Consider the following 21,332-nt stretch of genomic DNA (forward strand, 5'->3'; position numbering starts at 1 on the left):
TGGCATTGATGTCCTGACGGATGCTTTGCCTCTTTGGGATGCGGAGGAGCAGTAAGCAGACGTGCTGGATGGTGGGGGTCTGTTGAATGTTTCTCGCGTACGTTAGCAGGAGTGTAGACACGGCAAGCACAGTGCAGCGAGTGTGCCTGGGGAATCCCTCTGGAGCCAGCTGAGGCCTGGTAGGTGTGACCACACCATTCTGGTGAACCTCAGGCAGCATGCCAGGGGTCCGGATGTGGTTTGTACCTCAGCCTTGGCAGGAGCCCTCAGGTCTTGCTGAAGAAAGGTCCCTTGTTAACATTCCTGGCTGAGAGGGGAGGGTGCCCTTCTGGGAACTCCTGAGGCGGTTAAAAGTTTATTCAGTGTAATATGTGGTGACAACCACCCCTTTATGATATATCCCCCCATCTGGCCAGTCCTTTAAAGTACAGCAAGCCCTCTCTGAAGCGATTTGCCAAGGCAGCAGCTGCTTAGCAGACGCAGGTCTAACCAGATTAGTCTCAGAGACCTGAAAGTGGCCTCTGGCTGCAGGGAATGCCTGTCATAGCACCCACTCTGCATTAAGAGGAGGGTTGTTTTGGGGTAGGAAGAGCCTTGCTCCAGCTGGGAGGCTTCCCAGACCAGGACTGAAATGGATGGGAAAGTCTCTAAACCAACAAACAAGAAAGGAAGGAGGATCCAGTTATATGTGCATTAATTTGATGTAGGCAGCGGAGAGGAGTGGGGTTCTAGCTGCCTGTGGGTCTCAACCAGCCCCTTTCACCTACACAGGAGCTACGGAATGGGAGTTCCTGAAGCACTGAGAAAGGGGTCGAGTGGACATTTCAGTGTGAGCAGCAGGCACAGACTGGCACTCCCTGCTCAGTCTAGTAGTGCCACTACTTGGTTTCCCTGGGTAGCAGTTCCATCTCGCTCCTTCAGCCACATAGCTGTCTCACTGCAACTTGTCCCATGTTCCCCTTCTCCCCAGCACCCACTGAACCATCCTGGTCAGCACTAGGTCAAATCCCCCAGCAGCCATTGTGGGGTCCTTTTCCCCACAGCCTGGCTCTTGGGGTCGTAGACTGTCCAAGGTGCACAATTGTCATTGTCACCTTGTCCAGTCAGTGGTGGTGAGCTGTGGGCCAGTGGAACAGTCCTTCCACATGGACAGCAGAGGTCAGTGCTGGCCACCAGCCCAGACAAATAACCAGGGATGCTGCAGAACAGCACAAATGCTCCAGCTCCCTTCAGCCCCTGAGTAGAGCAGTGAAAAGCCAGAACCTGCTGTAGCATTGGCAAGAATTAAGAGCCATTAACTTGTTGGCTCCATGTTGCCCACCGAGCATTGTGGTATCTCCTCATTGCACAGATTAAAGAGAATTAAACTATCTGCTGTTCTGCAAATAGGGCCTGCTCTGAACCCATAAAGTCAATGGAAAGGTTTTCACTGATCGCAATGGGCTTTGGACTAGACCAATAGTCTAGTTCAGTGAAACTCTTTAAGAAGGGAACCTTTCCAGGTGAGCAGTACTTGAACCTTCAATTGATGCAGGAGGATAGTCTGGGATCTGTCTAAAGCCAGTCTGTGTTTCCCTGCAGAATCGTGTCCTTCCCGAGAAACCTCATTAATGAAAGTGACACACGGAAGGGGCTGGCAGCTGCTTTCCGAATGTGGAGCAATGTTTCACCATTCAACTTCAAGGAGGTGCCACCCAACTTGGCTAGTGACCTGGAAATAGGTAGGTCTGCAAGGACCCTGGGGTCCTGCGCTGAAGAGAGAGTGGGCTCTGACACTAGGGGATGTTCTGTCTCCAAAAGGGGGTCTGTGTTCCTTGGAGCATTTGGTTGCAGAACTTTTGGGGTGAGACCCAGGAGTCCTGCAACTGGAATGCTCCTCCCCACAGCACAGTCTGGGCCACACCCTCTGGCTGGTATTGGTGATGCAGCCCCAGACCTTCGGTGTACCTGCCTTCCCTCTGGGAGGAATCTAACTCAGTGTATTCGGCAAGAGAAGGGGCTATAGTATTTATCACTTCCCTAGCGCCTGCTATCCAGGTAGCTCAGAGAGTGAAACTTCCCAACACCCCTGTGAAGCAGGATTATCCCCATTTCAGAGATGCAGAAACTGAAGTGCAGAGAAGTGAAGTGACTCGCCCAAAGACACAGTGAGTCTGTGGCAGACCCCAGAATAGAGCACAGTTCTCCTGGATCCTAGTCCGGTATGCTGACTGGTAGCCATGATGCCTCCTGGTATTTTATTTATAGAGCAATCCTAATAGCACTCCACATGCCCCGGAGGAAGAACACCTCAGCAGTATTCTCCCTACTGTTCAGCCTGCTTCCTCTTCCTCATGCAGAGCAAGGTCTACCTGTATATTTATATCACACTCATCCCCATGGTATCTGAGCTGCTCTTACAGGTACAAACACACTAACTGAAGAGGAAGTTCAATACAGCTTCTCCTTCTCTTGGCTAGCAGTGGTGCCTAGTGGACAGAACACTGGACTGGGACTCAGGTGACCTGGGCTCTAGTCCCAGCTCTCCCATTGGCCTGCTGGTGTCCTGGGGCAAGTCACTTCACTTCTCTGTGCCTCAGGTTTGCCATCTATGAAATGGGGATAATGATACCTCCTTTGTAAAGTGCCTTGAGATCGCCAGATGAAAAGTACTGTACAAAAGCTAGCTATTATTATTCTCTCTCCCCACCCTGCTAGCTCTCCAGGTACTTCAGACCATTCTTTAAATCCAATTAGTTATTCCTTAACTCTGGTTCCTTTCTCACCGTCCACCGTACAATCCCTTGCAAGACCAGGCCTCGGCTTCAAGCTCAAGGATTCGGCTGCACATTGGTGGGTTGCTTCAGCTCCCACTTCCTTGTTTATCTCCACAGATCTTACTGAGCCATTTCCCTTCTCAGCTACTATGTAGGTTCACTGGGTGCCTTTCTGAAGCTCTCAACCCTGGGCAATCACAATGCAGTTTTTAATCCTGGATCATCTGGTTAGTTTCACATTCTAGATGTAAATTCCTTTAAGGATTTATGGCCTATGGGAGACATGATAATTCCTTCCTGTGCAGACTGCGGTATCTTCAGGATTTCCAGCAAAGTTTCCATTGTTTTGCAACATGTTTCTCGCTCTGTTATTGTGTGACACCACCTGAAAGCAGATGACCCACCTCCCCAGGGGCCTTGCCTAACAGAGCAAAATGCTGCCACGTAGGAGCTCCACAGAGCCCCATTCCAGCAGGCACCTATTAAGAACTGCATGATATGTAACTAGATCGCAGGCCTGAGAGCCAGGTTCTGCACAGTGGCCTGGAGCAAGTCACTTAACCTCTCCATGTCTGTGTTAAATCCAGATTTAAAATGGGGATAACACTTATCTGCCTTCCAGAGGCATTTGTAAAGAGCTTTGGATGGACATTCATTGCAGGCAAGTGGTTATAACTAAATACACCTTTATAAGTAGTAGCAGCTCAGAAAAGGAGTTCAAATTATGGCCTGGGCACTATTGTAAAGACTTGGTCCCAACCTGAGGATCTTTGTATCACTTTAGATGATAATACCTCACCCTTCTAGTCATAGGCGCTGACTCCATGGATGCTGTGGGGCTGGAGCACCCATGGGGAAAAATTGGTGGGTGCTCTGCACCCACCAGCAGCTGCCCCACCCCCCGCTCGCCTCTGCCTCCTCCCGAGAGCTCCCCTGTGTCCTGCCTCTCCCCCTGGCTCCCAGTGCTTGCGCCACGAAACAGCTGTTTCACATTGCAAGCGCTGGGGGGGAGTAAGGGGGAACGCAGTGTGCTCAGGAGAGGAGGCGGGGCTGGGGAGGGGGTCCAATGGGGCAGAGAGTGGGTGGGGACTTTGGGGAAGGGGTGGAGTTGGGGCGGGGGGCCACGAGCACCCACCGGCACCAGGAAAAGTTGGTGCCTGTGCTTCTAGTGCATATTTCATCTATAGATTTCAAAGCTCTTCACAAAGTTTCCCCAGTTTACAGATGGGGAAACTGAGGTGCAGCGAAGCGAGTTGATGTTCCACCCAGGAGGCTGGTGACAGAGCTGGGAGTAGAACCCAGATTTCCTGAGTCTCAGTCCAGTGCCCTAAACACTAGGCCACCCTTATAGCAGAGTCTCCACTAGCTGTCAGTAGTAGCAGAATTGATAATCTCCTCCCAGACCTCTAAGCGGTAGCTAGAGAGCCCATTGCAGACATGGGAGGGCTCACTCCAGGGAAAACACGGAGAGATTCTGACACTGCCTCAATCACTAAACTAATTCCCCTGTGGGAAATCTGGATTAAGCAGAGGCTACAGGCTTGTATGCCAGACTGATGTTGGGTGTAGCCCTGTACAAGACACGCACAGTGAAAGGCATTTACAGTTGCAAAGAGAGACCAAAATAATCCAAGCTGCATTAGATGACTTAGAGTAAAAGTTCACATAGCTTCTTTGTAGGAATGCAGAAAGCAGTGTTGACCAGAATGGGTGAGTGGGTAGAGATCTGGCGCACTGGGATAGGAGAAATGGTTTCAAGTGACGGGAGGTGGGCATGTTGGGCTGTGGTTGCTGGTGTCCATATAGTGCTTAGGCTTAGCATTTGATTGATTGGGTCACTGCCTCCTCTTCAATGCCCTGATTAAAAAAGTAGGAGTTTCCACTTGGTGTTGAAACAGGAGCTCCTCTCTGAAGGGAAGCTTAACTTGTGTCCTTTGGAGACCACCCTAAATCCAATGTCATCTCAAATACTGCAGAGTTGGACCTGGTTTGTATTATTCAACCCTCATTTCTAACTATCTCTTTAAGTTTGGTTTTCCTTCTGTGCATCCGTAGGATGGAAAACTTGCATGTTAGAATATGTCCTTGAGACTCTCTTGTTTATTCAGTCCATGCATGTATGAAGTATCCTGACTAGTCTCACTTTATGTATTCTCTTTCACAGGCTTCTATTCCATAAACCACACTGATTGCCTGGAGTCACTCATCCATCATTGTTTTGATGGGACAACAGGGGAGCTCGCCCATGCTTTCTTCCCAAAAAATGGGGAAATCCATTTTGATGACCATGAATACTGGATATTGGGAAACACCCGGTTCAGCTGGAAAAAGGGTACGTAACTTGTCTCCAAAGGGATCTACTTCTCCCAACAGACTGATTGCATTTTTCCACAATGATGTTGCTCACTCTTCTCAAAATTCTGAAAGGTTTACAAGACACAAATGCCAATGGAGTAGGTGGTTGTTAGGGAGGGACCCATGTTGCAAAGTCTGGTTCCAGACTGAAATTTCCCCAGCACTCAGAGGGATTTTGAACCTATCTTTAGTTGTTATGGAGACACAGTTTCAGTGTCATAATTAAGTCTGCAGGAGCCATTATTTTCTAGATAGATATTACCTTTGATGGACCAACCTGGCGCATGCTACTGACTTATAAAAGGTGTTTCACCCCATCAGTTCATGCCTTTAGAAGATGTTTCCAACCATGATCCATTTTCCTCAGTGTGTGTGTGGAAGGGGGTGATGAACCTGCAGCTAGTTAGATTGTTTTGATATCCATTGTCCCTGCAGAAGGAGAGGCTTTACTGACTTCATGAGACTGTGATGGAATGGAATGTATAACTTTATCAAGGGTTTACTGCTGTAGGGGCCAATATCTACCTACCTTCCTCACGCAAAGTCTCAGCAGCTTGAATAGAACTGCTTGTGTAATGTGAGCAAGATTTGGCCGTAGGTCTTTATTTAGGTGCAGATTTTATCACTGTTTGTTCAATACTGGGAGAGACAAAAGGAAAGTTTGGTGTGATTTTTTGTGGCTTTTGGTATTGCTGTTGTGTGACTGAACTTCAGCCATGGAATATTCTAGTTTTGGTGGATGTTTCAGCTCTTTCTGAGTAATTCAGTGGGCTCCAACCACATTACAAATAATCAGGACTGGCTTCAGTCCAAGGAGCTGTGCTATCTCTGGGGAGGGCCACGTTATGTTACTTAGATTTCTTGGCATGGTTGTCCACATTTTTGTTGTCCTCTGTAACCAGCTTTCCTGCATACATGGTCAATTTCAAGCTTGTGGGCACCTAAAGATATCTTGGTTACTTTTTTTTTTAAACAATGTCTAAAGTAACATTAAATTACAAGCAGATGGTTCCTGACCAGTCAGCAAGCTCATTTCATAAGGCAAATGTTATATTTCTTTGAAGTTAAGTTTTTTGTTTGTTACCAAAAAAGCAGGGTAGGAGAAGCTTTAGAAATGTATCTTGTGTGTTCCTGTTTTTTATCATTTTAGCAGAATGTCTTTTATCTCTCTTGTGTGTGCGTGAGAACACGTGTTCTGTAAGTGTATGTAATATTGTGTGTGTATATATATCTATATCTATATATCTGTGCATGTGTATGTATGCTAAGATGTTTTTAAGTGACTGGTGATTTTGGGTTTCCAACTTGAGACATCTTAAAGGGACTTGACTTTTCAGAGAGCAATGCTTTATTCTTCCGGAAAATCAGGCTCATTATAGTACTTCCGATTAGGCAACCAAAATCTCCAGTTGCTTTCAAAAATATTGACATTTTATTTATACACACTATTTTCAATTCACAAAAAAAATCATAACATGACCAAACAGTTGACATGTAAGTGAAAGACTGCGAACACCAAGAATGGAGAGGAATTACTTATGGCTTGTCTATATGGGGACACTTGGGAAAGTCAGGGTACGTCTACACTACAGAGACTATATTGGCATAGCCCCATAATGTAGACATAGCCTACGCTGACAGAAGGGGTTTTTCTGTTGGTGTAGGTACACCATCTCCCTGAACAAAAAAACTTGAACTTTTAGGTCACCATAGCTACAGCTATAAGGCATATGAAAAATTCAGAGCCCTGACCAAGGTAGCTATGCCAATTTAGCGGCATCTACACTGGGGGTTCTTTGATGGAAGAATGCTTTTGTCGATGTAGCTACTGTCAGTCAGGGAGGCGGTGTTCCTATACTGATGGAATAACCCCATCCATCAGTATGGGCTGTCTCTGCACTTTGGGGTTATGCCAGCATAGCTATGGTTGATAGTCTCCATAGTGTAGATGTACTCAATGTCAGCTGTGTCAATGAAAGCCTTATTTCATTTTTCAGAGTAGCAGCTGTGTTAGTCTGTATTCACAAAAAGAAAAGGAGGACTTGTGGCACCTTAGAGACTAACCAATTTATTTGAGCATAAGCTTTCGTGAGCTACAGCTCACTTCATCGGATGCATTTGGTGGAAAATACAGAGGGGAGATTGATATATATACACACACAGAGAACATGAAACAATGGATTTTATCATACACACTGTAAGGAGAGTGATCACTTAAGATGAGCCATCACCAGCAGCAGGGGGGGGAGGGAGGAAAACCTTTCATGGTGACAAGCAAGGCAGGCTATTTCCAGCAGTTAACAAGAACATCTGAGAAACAGTGGGGGGTGGGTGGGGGGGGAGAAATAACATGGGAAAATTAGTTTTACTTTGTGTAATGACTCATCCATTCCCAGTCTCTATTCAAGCCTAAGTTAACTGTATCCAGTTTGCAAATGAATTCCAATTCCGCAGTCTCTCGTTGGAGTCTGTTTTTGAAATTTTTTTGTTGAAGAATAGCCACCCTCAGGTCTGTAATCGAGTGACCGGAGAGATTGAAGTGTTCTCCAACTGGTTTTTGAAAGTTACAATTCTTGACGTCTGATTTGTGTCCATTTATTCTTTTACGTAGAGACTGTCCAGTTTGGCCAATGTACATGGCAGAGGGGCATTGCTGGCACATGATGGCATATATCACATTGGTAGATGTGCAGGTGAACGAGCTTCCGATAGTGTGGCTGATGTGATTAGGCCCTATGATGGTGTCCCCTGAATAGATATGTGGACAGAGTTGGCAACGGGCTTTGTTGCAAGGATAGGTTCCTGGGTTAGTGGTTGTGTTGTGTGGTGTGTGGTTGCTGGTGAGTATTTGCTTCAGACTGGGGGGCTGTCTGTAAGCAAGGACTGGCCTGTCTCCCAAGATCTGTGAGAGTGATGGGTCGTCCTTCAGGATAGGTTGTAGATCCTTGATGATGCATTGAAGAGGTTTTAGTTGGGTGCTGAAGGTGATGGCTAGTGGCGTTCTGTTATTTTCTTTGTTGGGCCTGTCCTGTAGTAGGTGACTTCTGGGTATTCTTCTGGCTCTGTCAATCTGTTTCTTCACTTCAGCAGGTGGGTATTGTAGTTGTAGGAATGCATGATAGAGATCTTGTAGGTGTTTGTCTCTGTCTGAGGGGTTGGAGCAAATGCGGTTATATCGTAGAGCTTGGCTGTAGACAATGGATCGTGTGGTATGATCTGGATGAAAGCTAGAGGCATGTAGATAGGATAGCGGTCAGTAGGTTTCCGATATAGGGTGGTGTTTATGTGACCATCGCTTATTAGCACTGTAGTGTCCAGGAAGTGGATCTCTTGTGTGGACTGGTCCAGGCTGAGGTTCATGGTGGGATGGAAATTGTTGAAATCATGGTGGAATTCCTCAAGGGCTTCTTTTCCATGGGTCCAGATGATGAAGATGTCATCAATGTAGCGCAAGTAGAGTAGGGGCATTAGGAGACGAGAGCTGAGGAAGCGTTGTTCTAAGTCAGCCATAAAATGTTGGCATACTGTGGGGCCATGCGGTACCCATCGCAGTGTCGCTGATGTGAAGGTATACATTGTCCCCAAATGTGAAATAGTTATGGGTGAGGACAAAGTTCAGCCACCAGGTTAGCCGTGACAGTATCGGGGATACTGTTCCTGACGGCTTGTAGTCCATCTTTGTGTGGAATGTTGGTGTAGAGGCTTCTACATCCATAGTGGCCAGGATGGTGTTTTTAGGAAGATCACCAATGGACTGCAGTTTCCTCAGGAAGTCAGTGGTGTCTCGAAGATAGCTGGGAGTGCTGGTAACGTAGGGCCTGAGGAGGGAGTCTACATAGCCAGACAATCCTGCTGTCAGGGTGCCAATGCCTGAGATGATGGGGCGTCCAGGATTTCCAGGTTTATGGATAGCAGATAGAATACCCCAGGTCGGGGTTCATTTTCCACCAAATGCATCCGATGAAGTGAGCTGTAGCTCACGAAAGCTTATGCTCAAATAAATTTTAGTCTAAGGTGCCACAAGTACTCCTTTTCTTTTTCCTTATTTCATTGTCATAGCTGTGTCTACACCTGGTGGTTACATCGCCAAGGGGTGTGTGGCTTTTTCACACCCCTGACCAATGTAGCTATGCCAATATAACTCTTCAGGGTAGACTAGGCCTTAATTTGAATTAGCTTCTCAAGTACATTAGTTAAATCACATTAAAATCCTCTATGTATGCTTTCATTCAGAATTAAAGCAACCTTAGTTTGGTTAAGTTTAATTCACTTTGAAATTAAAGTCGCTTTAATTCTGAATGTGTGTGTTTCCACATGGATTTAATTGGTTTAACTAATCCACTTTAAATGTACAGCATTTTAGTTAATTCAGATTAATTTTTCCCAGTGTAGATGAGCCTTTAGATAGAAGTAATGGGATACAATTAAGAGGGGGAAAATTTAGGTTTGCTATCAAGGAAAAGATCCTGCTGGTGAGAGTTACTGGGCTAGAATAATCTCCCATAGGAAAGAGTGGAAGCACTTGTAACATGTTATAGTTAAACTGGATAAAGCACTAGAAATAGTTCTGCAGTAATGGGGGGAAAAGACAAGGGATGACTTGCACTGCTGTGCACAGGGCCGGCACAGACCTATATACCGTCTAATTCCCACTTAGGCCTACAGCAGCCACGCAACATCAGAGTGCTTAACCAGCGTGAAATGGGAGGGTCAGATTGGCTGAAAATTGGACAGTTATTGGACCACTTCTGAAGGTGGAAGTCAGACTGAGTAAAGCAGCAGCAGCATGAGAGTCTCGAACTCCCTGCCAATATCAGCTCTGTTCTGGAGAGGGTAGTTCAGTCTCTGCGGTCAGCCTGGGTCTCTCTTCTGAGGCTGCCTGCCAGGGGTCAGATGTGGGTAATAATTGTTTTATGTGGACGCTGGTCCAGTGGCTTACAGCTCATTATGGTCACTGTGGATCTGAATTGTTGCCTTCAACTAAAAGATCCTGCATTCTACTGCTCAAGTAAGGTAGGAATTAAATGATGTATACGGTCTGGTGCTGGCCCTCTGCACAGGGGTGAATTTCACCCCCTAATCCTTTCCCAGCCACTGCAGAATTATTTCAAGTGCTTTTTTACATCTTCAGGACAAGGATTTTTGGGTTTTGTTTGACTTTTTATTTTAATCTGTTGCGAAGTGTGTCACATGCTTACAGAGCTATAGAAAAAAACAACAAACAGCTCAAACAACAAGGTTATGAAACCAGTTGGGAGAGAGAATTTCAATGATAATCCAAAATGACTTGTAAGAACATTTTTTCCCTCAAACAACAAGGAAATAGAAACTAGACCAAAACAAAATCCCAGACAAACCTTCCAGGGACTAAGGCTGTTTGTAAGGCATTTAAAGCAGGAATGTCAACATATATTCAGAGAGAGATGGAGCGAGGGTGGTCATGTTACAAGGTTCTCTAACATTTGTATTGGGGGAGGAGGGAAAAAAAACACACAAACCCTGAGCTGAAGATTAAATTCATTCCATGGCAGTGTGATGGTGATAATAAAAATCAGATGTTCATATTTTATGGGTGTTGTCTGCTAGCCAGCAGACCATATACTTTATCAACCGGTAACTTGTTTTTCTGCAAACAACTGCTGGTACAACATTAACCATGTTTGGGTTTGCAGTAGTTACAGTGGGCGAGTGTTTGTCATCCCCTCGCCACCAAGAAGGTGGCAGAATCCAGATATCCGCACAAACCATGAAGCTCTGTAAAAGCTATTTAGAGGAAACAAGAGGTATCGCAGTAAATTTCTTAGCCATGTCAGGAATGATGGGTACTAAGTGAGGAACAGGGTACATCTGTCAAGGATTCTGAGCACGAGGGGAACTGAAGAGCTCAAGTTCCTAGCTGAGGGCAAGAAGAGCTGTGTGTGTCACAATTCAATTAAAATAGTTTTTCCACAGTCTCGGGTACAAAAGGTGGTTCTGGGGCTCAGGCCTCAGCCTAGGCCAGGAAGTCGGGAGACTGGAATTTTATTCCTGGCTCTGCCACATACTGCTAGACCTGATTTCCCACTCTCACTGGTTTGGCAGCAATGTAACCCCCTTGATTTCAGTAGAGATGCTTCTGAGTTGCAGTGACTTGAATGAGAGGAGATCCAGTCCCTGTAATTGCTTGCCTTCAAAACAGCAATGATGAGACTGATGCTGCTGCAAGGCTGACTTCACTAATGTTTGTAAAGCACATGTGCTCCTCAGATGGACAATTCTTCAGAAGGGTTGAAATATCTGGGTGCACAGATGCAAATTAACATCACAATAGACAGGGATGGAAGATTCTCTCATCCACCATCCAAAGGTGCCTTGAGACACAGCCAAAAAAACAAAGGTAAACCAGCATTTCCAGAGACTCCCATTTAATGCATTAATCAAATTTGTAAGGTGCGACCTTTCTCTGAGTGCTGCTCTAGTTCAACCACAAATTGACTTGATGCAGAAATTGTTGGGTGAGATTTTCTGGCCTGTCTTATGAGTAGATGATTATCATCATCCTTCTGTTAAAATCTATCCATCTCTGCTGCTAACAGTCTCCAAGAAGTTGCAGTTCAATTCTATATCTTAAGGGGATGCTAAGGTCACTACAACAAAAATGTAACCTGCCTTGTAGGAGTTTTATCCCCATGTGTACAGAGAATAATCAAAACAGTATGCTTTATACATGTGTAAATGACTAATGGTTTCATCCCTAAATGATCATGTCCTAGTTAAGCATGATGCTGTAGGAATAACAAGGGAGAATGTGGCCAGGAACACATCGGCCTAGTCATGCTGGGGTTTTGTCCTGATTTCAGGCACAAATGTAGCAGCTCTAATGTAAATTCTTACAGGCAAAGCTGCTGTTTGCACAGTGCATGAAACCAGGGTAAGAGCTGCTGATGCACCGGAGATGGAATTGGGGCAAATCCCCAGATAAAACAATTCCTAACTCTCAGAACGAAGTCTGAAATTGCATCCTGACTGAGCTGAATCCATTGTTATACTTTAAGGTGAGTGAACAGAACCATGCTATGTAACTTCTGCTGCTGTTCTTTTTCTCTCCCAGGTGTTTGGCTTACAGACCTGGTACATGTAGCAGCTCATGAAATTGGACATGCCCTGGGACTCATGCACTCCCTGAATTCTAATGCCCTGATGCACATCAATGCCACTTTAACTGGGAAAAAGACCATCTCCCAGGATGACATGTGGGGGATTCACAGACTCTATGGTGAGAGGAGAGGAGAGGGTTGGTTTGTTGTAGCTGTTAGTGTAAAGAACATCAGGCTAAAGGCCTGATCCTGAGCAGCACTGATTTCCTGATGCCTATCATGGCTTCAAAATGACATTGCACTGCACAGCTGTCTACTGGCATTAAGGAATCACCTTGTGTCACAGCTCCATTGAAGTCAATGGGATAAGACCTTCAGCTGGGGCAAATTCACAGTTCCACTGAGGGTCCAGCCTAGTGCATTCACTTCATGTCCGTTGTTAATTAATGTAAATACAGGAAAGTGTACACTTCTTATTTAAGGCTGATTCCTACCCATGGCAGATCAAGCTCACACAATGTGATCCAATGTTGTTTTATTGCACATCACTTTCTTTCACATACAGAACTGGCACTTGTCCCTTTAACGCTTTGTCTCCTTTCATTTCAGGCTGCACAGACAGACTATTCGTATGTCCATCATGGACTCGGAAAGGTTTCTGTGAGACTCGTAGGAAGTTGATGAAAAAGCACTGTCCGTCCAGCTGTGATTTCTGCTATGGTATCAGCTCCTCTTCATGGGTTAAGGGTCATAAGAGTTGACAGAGGGACAACGTTAAATTGTGTGAGCTATCTGAATGTTAGTGACAAATGACAAGACTCTTCCAGACCAAAGAATTCAGCAATCAGTGATGCCCCTAACACCCTTGCTTTGCTATTGCATTTCAGCACCAGGGCATGTTTTCTAGAGTATGGAAAAAAGTCTGCTTAGTGTTCCTCCTCTCTGATCTAACTTTATCCTGAAAGTTTGTGAACACAAGAATTGTTCCATGTGCCTTGTGCTGCTTCCCTATAAGATCCTCTTGAGGGAATTGGCTCCTGAGGGCAAAATTCAGAAGTGAGGTATTTGGTAGCATAATTTACATGACAATGTAGCAGGAGGTGGGAAAGTTGTGAGCTAAAGTTGGTTGGTCTACCTTGCACTTGACCCTCTAGATCTAACCCATCCCTTTGGAAATCTGAAACCTGGTAATTGCTTTGTTAAGATGGGGGAATAGACTGAAATTTGTTTATCTGAGAGAAAGAGAGGAAAAAGTATGTCACTAACTGCACAAAGAAAAGGAGTACTTGTGGCACCTTAGAGACTAACACATTTGTTTGAGCATAAGCTTTTGTGAGCTACACAGCTCACTTCATCAAATGCATTTGATGAAGTGAGCTGTAGCTCACGAAAGCTTATGCTCAAATAAATGTGTTAGTCTGTATTCGCAAAAAGAAAAGGAGTACTTGTGGCACCTTAGAGACTAACACAGCTACTAATCTGAAACCTGTCATTAACTGCACGGTTACTATACCTTGGCTTTGAAGAATGCAGGCTGACAGCAAGGGATCATTGGAGTTAGTGCTGAATTGCAGATTAGGTGTCATTTGTTAATCATGCCTGCTACAATGCAGTAGGAACATATTTGTGAGCCTGGACTAAAGGAAAGAGAGCACTTGGGTTGTGTACCTCCATTCAGACGAACAACAAATATGTTTTTAGAACAGCGTTTCAATGACAGTGATTATATTTTATGTAAACTGTTTCCCTGCACAGATTCTCATGTGAATCCAGGACTTAGGATAAACCTGCCTGCCCCGAAAAATCAGCAAGTGTTGGCAAGGCTGGGGTGATAGAAAAAAGTCCGCCAATGTCATCTTGTGCCATGTAAATGCACTGAGAGGATGTTATTTGTCTATGAAAATTATGATAAAGTAATGCCTTTCCAATACTTGCTTATTTAGGAGGAAGCTTTGAAGAACTACTATACAGAAAAGGAAATCCAAAAGGCAATGTGGTTCCTCAGAAATACTGTTAACTTCAGCAATGCTTTCCAGTGGCATAAACTGACTTAGCTATTTTTTTTCCCCCCTCCTTCTGGTGGACAGAATTCCCTTTTCCAACAGTAGCGCCAACTCCTCCTCCACTCAGGACGAAAACCAAGATTGTTCCTGAAGGCAGGAATGTCACCTTTCGCTGTGGACAGAAGATTATTCATAAAAAAGGCAAAGTTTAGTAAGTACTCTTCCCCCATTCCAATCATTTGGGACACACTGCATTTTACAGACAAAAACAATATCAGACATCCAGAAATAATGTTCTGAGATGGGTTTTTCTTTGAATAAGTAGTGATTTCACTGGAGTAAACAGTGTTCAGAACACTTTTCCTTATGGAAGTGACACTACAAAGTGGCAGTTTAGTCTGACCTCCATGGATTTAAGGCTTCTCTTTATAGCCATTAAAATTACAATGTATCATTTATTTGTATTGCAGTAGTGTTTGTGACGGGGCTCCTAGAGTGAGATGCTGCTGCGCAGAACAAAAACACACGTTTTACACTTAAATTGTGAGGGACTAAGAAAACAGGTGGAGGAGCACAATAATCAATGTAGAATTTAACCCACCAGGATATGCTAGAGCCCCTCCTCTCAATATGGATGGGATGCTTTACTGCTGATTTATGAGAACGCAACAGTTAGTGTTGCACATAGATTCTGGGTTATTTAAAAAATTTAAAACCAATAATACCTGACACTATCAGATAAATAAGCTACTGCGAAAGAGACACACTCTACTTCACTTAAATAGTAGGAACAATAACTCTAACCCCTAGGGAAATTTTCTGTCTGTTATATTAGAGGTTAGAGTAGATCATCATAATGGCCTGTTCTGGCCTTAAATTGATGAATCTATAAAATTAATACTACTTTCAACCTTTTGTGGCAAGTAACAAAGATTAGAAGGGGAAAAAAATCCTTATTTTTCAGCTTGGATACAATGTGCATGACAGGGCTGCGTCTAGTCATTTTCCCTGGGTCTTTCAAACAGAGCGTGATAATTGTTTTTTAAACACGATAAAATCATAAATACTGTCAGTAGGACTCAACTGGGGTCCTACTTAAACTCATTTTTAAGATTTTCATATGTATGTGGTACCAAGCAGTTTATCTGCATCTTTATTTTCAGAAGTGCCAAATACCACTGATTTCAATGGGAATAGAGTACCTAACCTGCTTGAATGTTTTTGAAAATGTGATCTTAAATTGCTATCACTGGTTTTGAGAAGGTCAGTGGCACCTAACTACATTTGTGGGTCTGGCCCTAACGAACTTATGAAAATAGAATTTAGGGGCTTAAGTGATTTAGATCCAGATCTTCAAAAGGTATTTTAGCTGCCTGATTCCTAGGGATTTTGATTTCTTCTAGTGGCAATTTCAGACATGCCTAAGTCCCTAGGGAGGTAGCTTTTGAAGTTTAATCTACATTTCAAATTGGTCTTGTCTGTGCTATGATACAACCCCAATACAAATTCTTATTACTGACAAGCCCCTTCAATGCACTTTGATCTATGCTGTGTGTTTAACTTTCACTATTTTCCTTATGACAGCTGGTATAAAGATAAGGAGCTTCTGGAATACTCATATCCAGGTTACTTAGCCTTAAATGATTACCACATGAGCATTATTGCCAATGCAATTAATGAAGGAACCTATACCTGCATTGTGAAGAAAAAGCAAAGAATCCTGACTACCTATTCCTGGAGGATTAGGGTTAGGCACTAACAAGGGTCTTGAATGAGGACATCAGTTACGGCTAGTTAAGTTTCAGACAAAAATCCCATCCTCTTCTGCATTTTATGTTTAACCTCCAGCCGAGCATAGAACTCAGTTGCTACCAGGGGAGGGGCAAGAAAGTTGGACACTGGAGAAATTTTTCCAACGATCAAGAATTAAGCACATGCTGCTGGAAAAGAGGGAAAAAATCCTGAAGCCAAGATGACCCAGGTAATTGTAGATCATTTAAAAACTAACCAGTCCTTCGCTGTATTAATGAAACCTGGATTTAGATTAAAAATGGGTCACCAGTTTGATATTGCAATAGCTTTGGATATATATTGGAAACAAAAGGACTGGTTAATGTTCCAGGGTTTGTCATGCTGTCAAGCATTTCTTTGTATTTCTAAAATGCCAATATATGGCATCAGAGGGGCTTGAAACAAAAGACTGATCCCTGGCTGAATTCTCCATGGATGCTGTTATTTGAGTACTGAAGGAGGTCTAACTCATAAAAATGAGTTTCTGGAAAAAGCTCATTCTAAAGGAAAATTTCTCTAATTCCAAATGTTACATAACTAAAATAGCCAGGGAATGCGTCTTCCCCCCGTAAATGTTTCTGTGGTTTGCATTTATCACAATGTGTTTACCTCTGTCTGTAGCTTCCAAGCCTGCATCAGATGTCATTCTTAGATAAGTTACCAATAAATCACTAAAATAACTATGGAAATGCTTTTGTTTCTTGGATCAAGTAAACATCTGATAGGTAATGGGACAACCCCCCATCAGACAGCAACAGGGCATTGCTGTTTCTAGACAAACTATTACTTAGTTTTAATGCATACATCATTGCGGATTACATATTATTCATCCCCTGTAAGTTCTATATTTACAGTAATAGGTCAACTAGAGGACAGAGCCTTAGCCACTGTAAATTTGACTGCAGTGGAGCTAAGTTGCTTTACATCAGTCCAGGGTATGTCTCAAAGTAGGCCCTGTTCATCTTTCTACCACATTCCTTCCCCCCCAAGACATAGGAACTATTTACAGCTGGCTTAGACTGGAGTGTTCTCTACCTTCTTTCAGAGGGCTTTTCCCTCCCTCTCTCCAGTCTATTAGTCCATGGAGTCCACTGCCAATGACTGGCTGGTCCCTGCAACAAGTTTATCCAGTCCTAGATTCATAGATACTAAGGTCAGAAGGGACCATTCTGATCTAGTCCAACCTCCTGCACAGCACAGGCCACAGAATCTCACCCACCCACTCCTATGAAAAACCTCACCCATGTCTGAGCTATTGAAGTCCTTAAATCATGGTTCAAAGACTTCAAGGAGCAGAGAAGCCTCCCTCAAGTCAACCATGCCCCATGCTACAGAGGAAGGCGAAAAACCTCCAGGGCCTCTCCAATCTGCCCTGGAGGAAAATTCCTTCCCAACCCCAAATATGGCAATCAGCTAAACCCTGAGCATATGGGCAAGATTCACCAGCCAGATACCCAGGAAAGAATTTTCTATAGTAACTCAAGTAGTCCTGTTTTAAATGACTTAAGAACTAGGCTTTCCACCACTGCCCTTAGCTGTTCTACAGTCAAATAGACCTTACCCTTCAGATGTCTTTTTTTCTGTGCTCAACTTCTTCCTCAATCTCCTTCCATCATTATTTTTGCTCTAAGAATTCTAATTTGTTGGTCAGGTAAAGGCCACCAATAATATTATGGAAAACTGCTGGTCTCACCCCCCACCCATTTTTTATCTAGGGCTATATCGATGGCTTCTGCTGTACCATTTCTGACTATTCAGCCCAGAAGCTCACATTTGCTTTCTCTGCTGCCATACTTCATTACCAGCTACTATACTGGCTGTTGTCTATCACCATTGACCATACATTTCCATTTGTTCAGGTTCAAACTCATGTTAAAATAGTTCTAACACCCATCATATTTATTGCCCTGCCCTCATTGATGGTTGTAGTTGCCAAATGTAAAATATTCACATTTAACTAAGGGGGAGTTTTACCCCTTTCTTGTAGGTAACAAAGATGGTAAATAAACCTACACTAATCCCTGGATCTGATGCATTTTCTTGCCCTAAACTCTAAGAATGAAGGGAGCTGAAGAATACCTGTCCTGCCAATTGTATATCAGACCATGCTTGTGTGCACTTCAGGAAAGACAACACTATCATCCAGCCTTTGAATTAATAATCTAGTGAAGTTCAGCAGTTAAACATAGGGCAAGCAATAGGACAGTTGTGTGTGTTGAAAGATGTTTGTGCTAGATAGATAGGTACAATTATACCATTTGTAAACTGTCCTGTGGACAACTTCTTCTGGAATAAAAGTGACATGTACTAAACTGTGAAGCTGATCTTATTCCAGAAAAAGTGTGTCCACGGAGGGATGTATAATGATCTCACTTTAAATCCACACTTTATAAAACAGTATAGCTAACTCTAGGAGATAGGAATACCTTTCTAATTCCACATCTCCCACCACTTGCAACTGTGATGTGTCACTGCCTCATTGTGCCCACGTATATCACAGGGACAATATTTCCTCCAGCTGCTGAGAGACTCAGTAACTGGCTCAGACAATTTTTTTTAACATCCCCTATTCCACTCAAATAACTTAATAGTCTAAGCATGGTGCAGCACAGGGAAATCATCATGCTTTATGATAAGGTTTTTTTGTTTATTTATTCCCATTAACTGCTGCTGCAACTACAGTTTTCTAAAATTTCAGGATTAATTTAACCACCACCTGTGATGTTATGTCAATAAAATAGGCATCTTAACGCTGCAGCAAACTCAAATTACAGAACCAGCTTTGTTCCATCAGTGTTACAATCAAAATGTTCTCAGGTTACTTACAGTGCTGTGGGGTTAAAGTGAACTTCCATCTACCCAGACAGAGACAAGAAAAGATCTGAGGAGGGAAAAGGTGGGGGGGGAGAAAAGGTGTTTCTTTTTAGAGTCTGGGGGTCAGCTTACAGCTAAATCTCACTTTTTGAGGCTGCAGAGGCCCTACTGCATCAAATGTTTTGCTAAAAGTCCCTGCCTTGTCTCATGTTGGGGATTAATCATAGCTCTTACTTTCACCCATCACAGCATGGATTTCAATCTCATCTCCACCAGGACACCTCTGTCCATTTCCAGCTTCTTGCCTGGCCTTGTCAGTTTCTCTATGACCAGCTCCCCATCTGTAATAGATGGATAACATTTCCCCTGCCCAAGAGGGCTGTAAATTTATTAGCCTATGTGAGCTGCTCTGATAGCATGTTACAGAAAGCCTATCAATAGAAACTCATCCCTCCATGACACCGCTCTTGGGAATAGCCCCTCCAGCCTTGCTTGTGGGCTGAGATCTGCTAACAGAGATCCCTGCTCCCAATGACATTTCACAGGGGTTCTGAGAGAGTGGATCCTGAAGGAGTAACAGCTGTGTGGTTTTGTTGTGGAGGGATGACTGTTTTGTTTATAGGCTTCCTGTAGAGCTAAAGTCTTCAGCTCAGCTGTTTTCCCACAGAGCCAGGATGGCTGTTGCAGGAGGGAATGCAGGAAGTGGCTTGCTTAGCAAAGGAGAGGATCTACACACCAGCAAACCATCCAGCCCTGTTCTACTATCTAGATGCCATTCATACAGGGGATAGGCACAGTGCACCAATATTTAAACAACAGCTTTAACTAAGCCTGATGATTTCCCCAAGGGTAGAAAAGGACTATGGACAACAAACCTACTACATTTTGATAACTTTGATACTAAAAACACTTCACCATGGTGGAATTATATTCTCATGGTAAGAAATATAGTTAAATTTCACCTCTGCTGTTATGACATTTGATTACTCTATCCTCAAAGAGAACTTGGTTAACAACATTGCAAAATGTGCAGGCATTACAAAAGTCCTGCTATTTCCACTCATGCTCACAGGAGAATCTGCACATTGGCCTGTGTTGAAAGCTTATGGAAACAACACCAGACTGAATTCAAATGCTTGAAAAGAGTGGTTCTGAACAAATTCTTTTCCAAGTATTTTCTCACCATATTTCAGTTTTACAGAGCTTAAGAAACATTAAACAAAATTTACCCACCTTAAAGGCTCAACTTTAATATGGAAAACACTTGTCCAGTCACACCCAAAATGTATATGTAGAGCCTATAAAAAAAATGAAAATATCAGAGTTACTGCTGGGAAAACATGATTAGCATTTCACTATTATTTTAATCCATTTTGTTCGAATAAATAAACATAGGACTTGATTTTATCAAATTAATTTAGCTACTTTCCAAGGGTAGAGTAATAGAAAATCTTTTTTGTATGGACATGTCAAACAAGGATCATACACAGTAAGCACTCCATATGAAAAAAAACAGACATTTTGAATTAAAATATGTGTTTTCTTTGCTTGTTTCATTAACCTGAGGCAGACCTGGAATGCTGCTCCACAGAGGCAAGTAGCAATATTCCCTTCCCCTGGAACCAGACAAAATTCCCATCTTAATCCAGCTAAGTTTGTTTTACTAAAAAAATCTTTGTCTATAAATAATCCCCTCTTGCTGGGAATCAGACTTTTCTATGTGCAATGTCCATTGGTGGCTATAGCCGCTGTTGCCAAGGGAACAATACAAAAGTTATGATGCACAAAGTTTACAGGGGCATTTGACACACAATATAAAGTCACATTTTTAATCCTTTATCAGCTATTGTGCAGATCACTGCCAAATGTTCTCCTGCTCTGCAGTCTGAGAGATGTAGTATGGAGTTTGCTTTTCCATACATTAACAACTGCCACATACTCACAATACAGTGTGATCTTGCCAAAAATTTTTAGTCTTATTACCTGTCTGCTTCTGAAATTTCTGATTTGTCTTGCCAAACGCCAGATTTCACCTCACTTTAAAACTACTTGCCAATTTCAGAAGAGACAGGTAACAAGACTAAAAATTTCCCTCCCCTCCCAACCCCCATTCACCGCAAATTAGAAAATTAGGCTTAAGAGAAAATATTTGATACACTATTTTCCTCCAAGAATATTTTACTTTTAAAATTAATGACAATCTGTATATATAAAAATCCTGTTTCTAAGGCTCTGATCCAGCAAAGCACTTATTATGCTTAACTTTAAGCACATGAATAGTTGCACTGAAATAAATGGGACTATTCAAATTAAGCACTTTACTGGACTGGAGCCTGCATGTATGTCCAGCTTTTTATAGTATTCCTTTCTGACATCTCCGCTGAAAAGGACAGTTCAGTTATAAATTAGAAATGCGAAAGAGTACAACATTTCAGGACAATTCCTATGGAAGGCTAGTCTATGTAGGTGTTGGAAGGTAGCACTGTAAATTCAGTACACCTACCTTTTCTTTTGGGGGAAAAAAGGGGAGACATTAA

The 21,332-nt window shown here is 43.2% G+C and overlaps 2 protein-coding genes across 20 annotated transcripts in view; one reads left to right on the forward strand and one right to left on the reverse strand.

Annotated features, from left to right (window-relative positions):
* The window catches only part of MMP23B (matrix metallopeptidase 23B), a 35,881-nt gene extending 19,220 nt beyond the window's left edge, over nucleotides 1-16,661 (forward strand). For all 5 annotated transcript variants that reach the window (XM_043499882.1, XM_043499884.1, XM_043499885.1 and 2 more), the window contains 6 exons: nucleotides 1,582-1,721; nucleotides 4,921-5,088; nucleotides 12,202-12,366; nucleotides 12,797-12,907; nucleotides 14,275-14,401; nucleotides 15,775-16,661. In XM_043499882.1, the coding sequence (XP_043355817.1) occupies nucleotides 1,582-1,721; nucleotides 4,921-5,088; nucleotides 12,202-12,366; nucleotides 12,797-12,907; nucleotides 14,275-14,401; nucleotides 15,775-15,949 (886 nt within the window). In that variant the 3' untranslated portion in view covers nucleotides 15,950-16,661. The remainder of the gene's footprint in view (nucleotides 1-1,581; nucleotides 1,722-4,920; nucleotides 5,089-12,201; nucleotides 12,367-12,796; nucleotides 12,908-14,274; nucleotides 14,402-15,774) is intronic.
* CDK11A (cyclin dependent kinase 11A) overlaps nucleotides 14,256-21,332 on the reverse strand; it is a 36,573-nt gene continuing 29,496 nt past the window's right edge. For all 15 annotated transcript variants that reach the window (XM_043499873.1, XM_043499871.1, XM_043499870.1 and 12 more), the window contains 3 exons: nucleotides 20,029-20,093; nucleotides 18,808-18,862; nucleotides 14,256-14,362 (listed from right to left, as the gene is read on the reverse strand). The gene's annotated coding sequence lies outside the window, so the exon portion shown is untranslated. The remainder of the gene's footprint in view (nucleotides 14,363-18,807; nucleotides 18,863-20,028; nucleotides 20,094-21,332) is intronic.

The sequence above is a fragment of the Dermochelys coriacea genome, chromosome 18 (genome assembly GCF_009764565.3).
Source record: "Dermochelys coriacea isolate rDerCor1 chromosome 18, rDerCor1.pri.v4, whole genome shotgun sequence".
Taxonomy (NCBI): Eukaryota; Metazoa; Chordata; order Testudines; family Dermochelyidae; genus Dermochelys; species Dermochelys coriacea.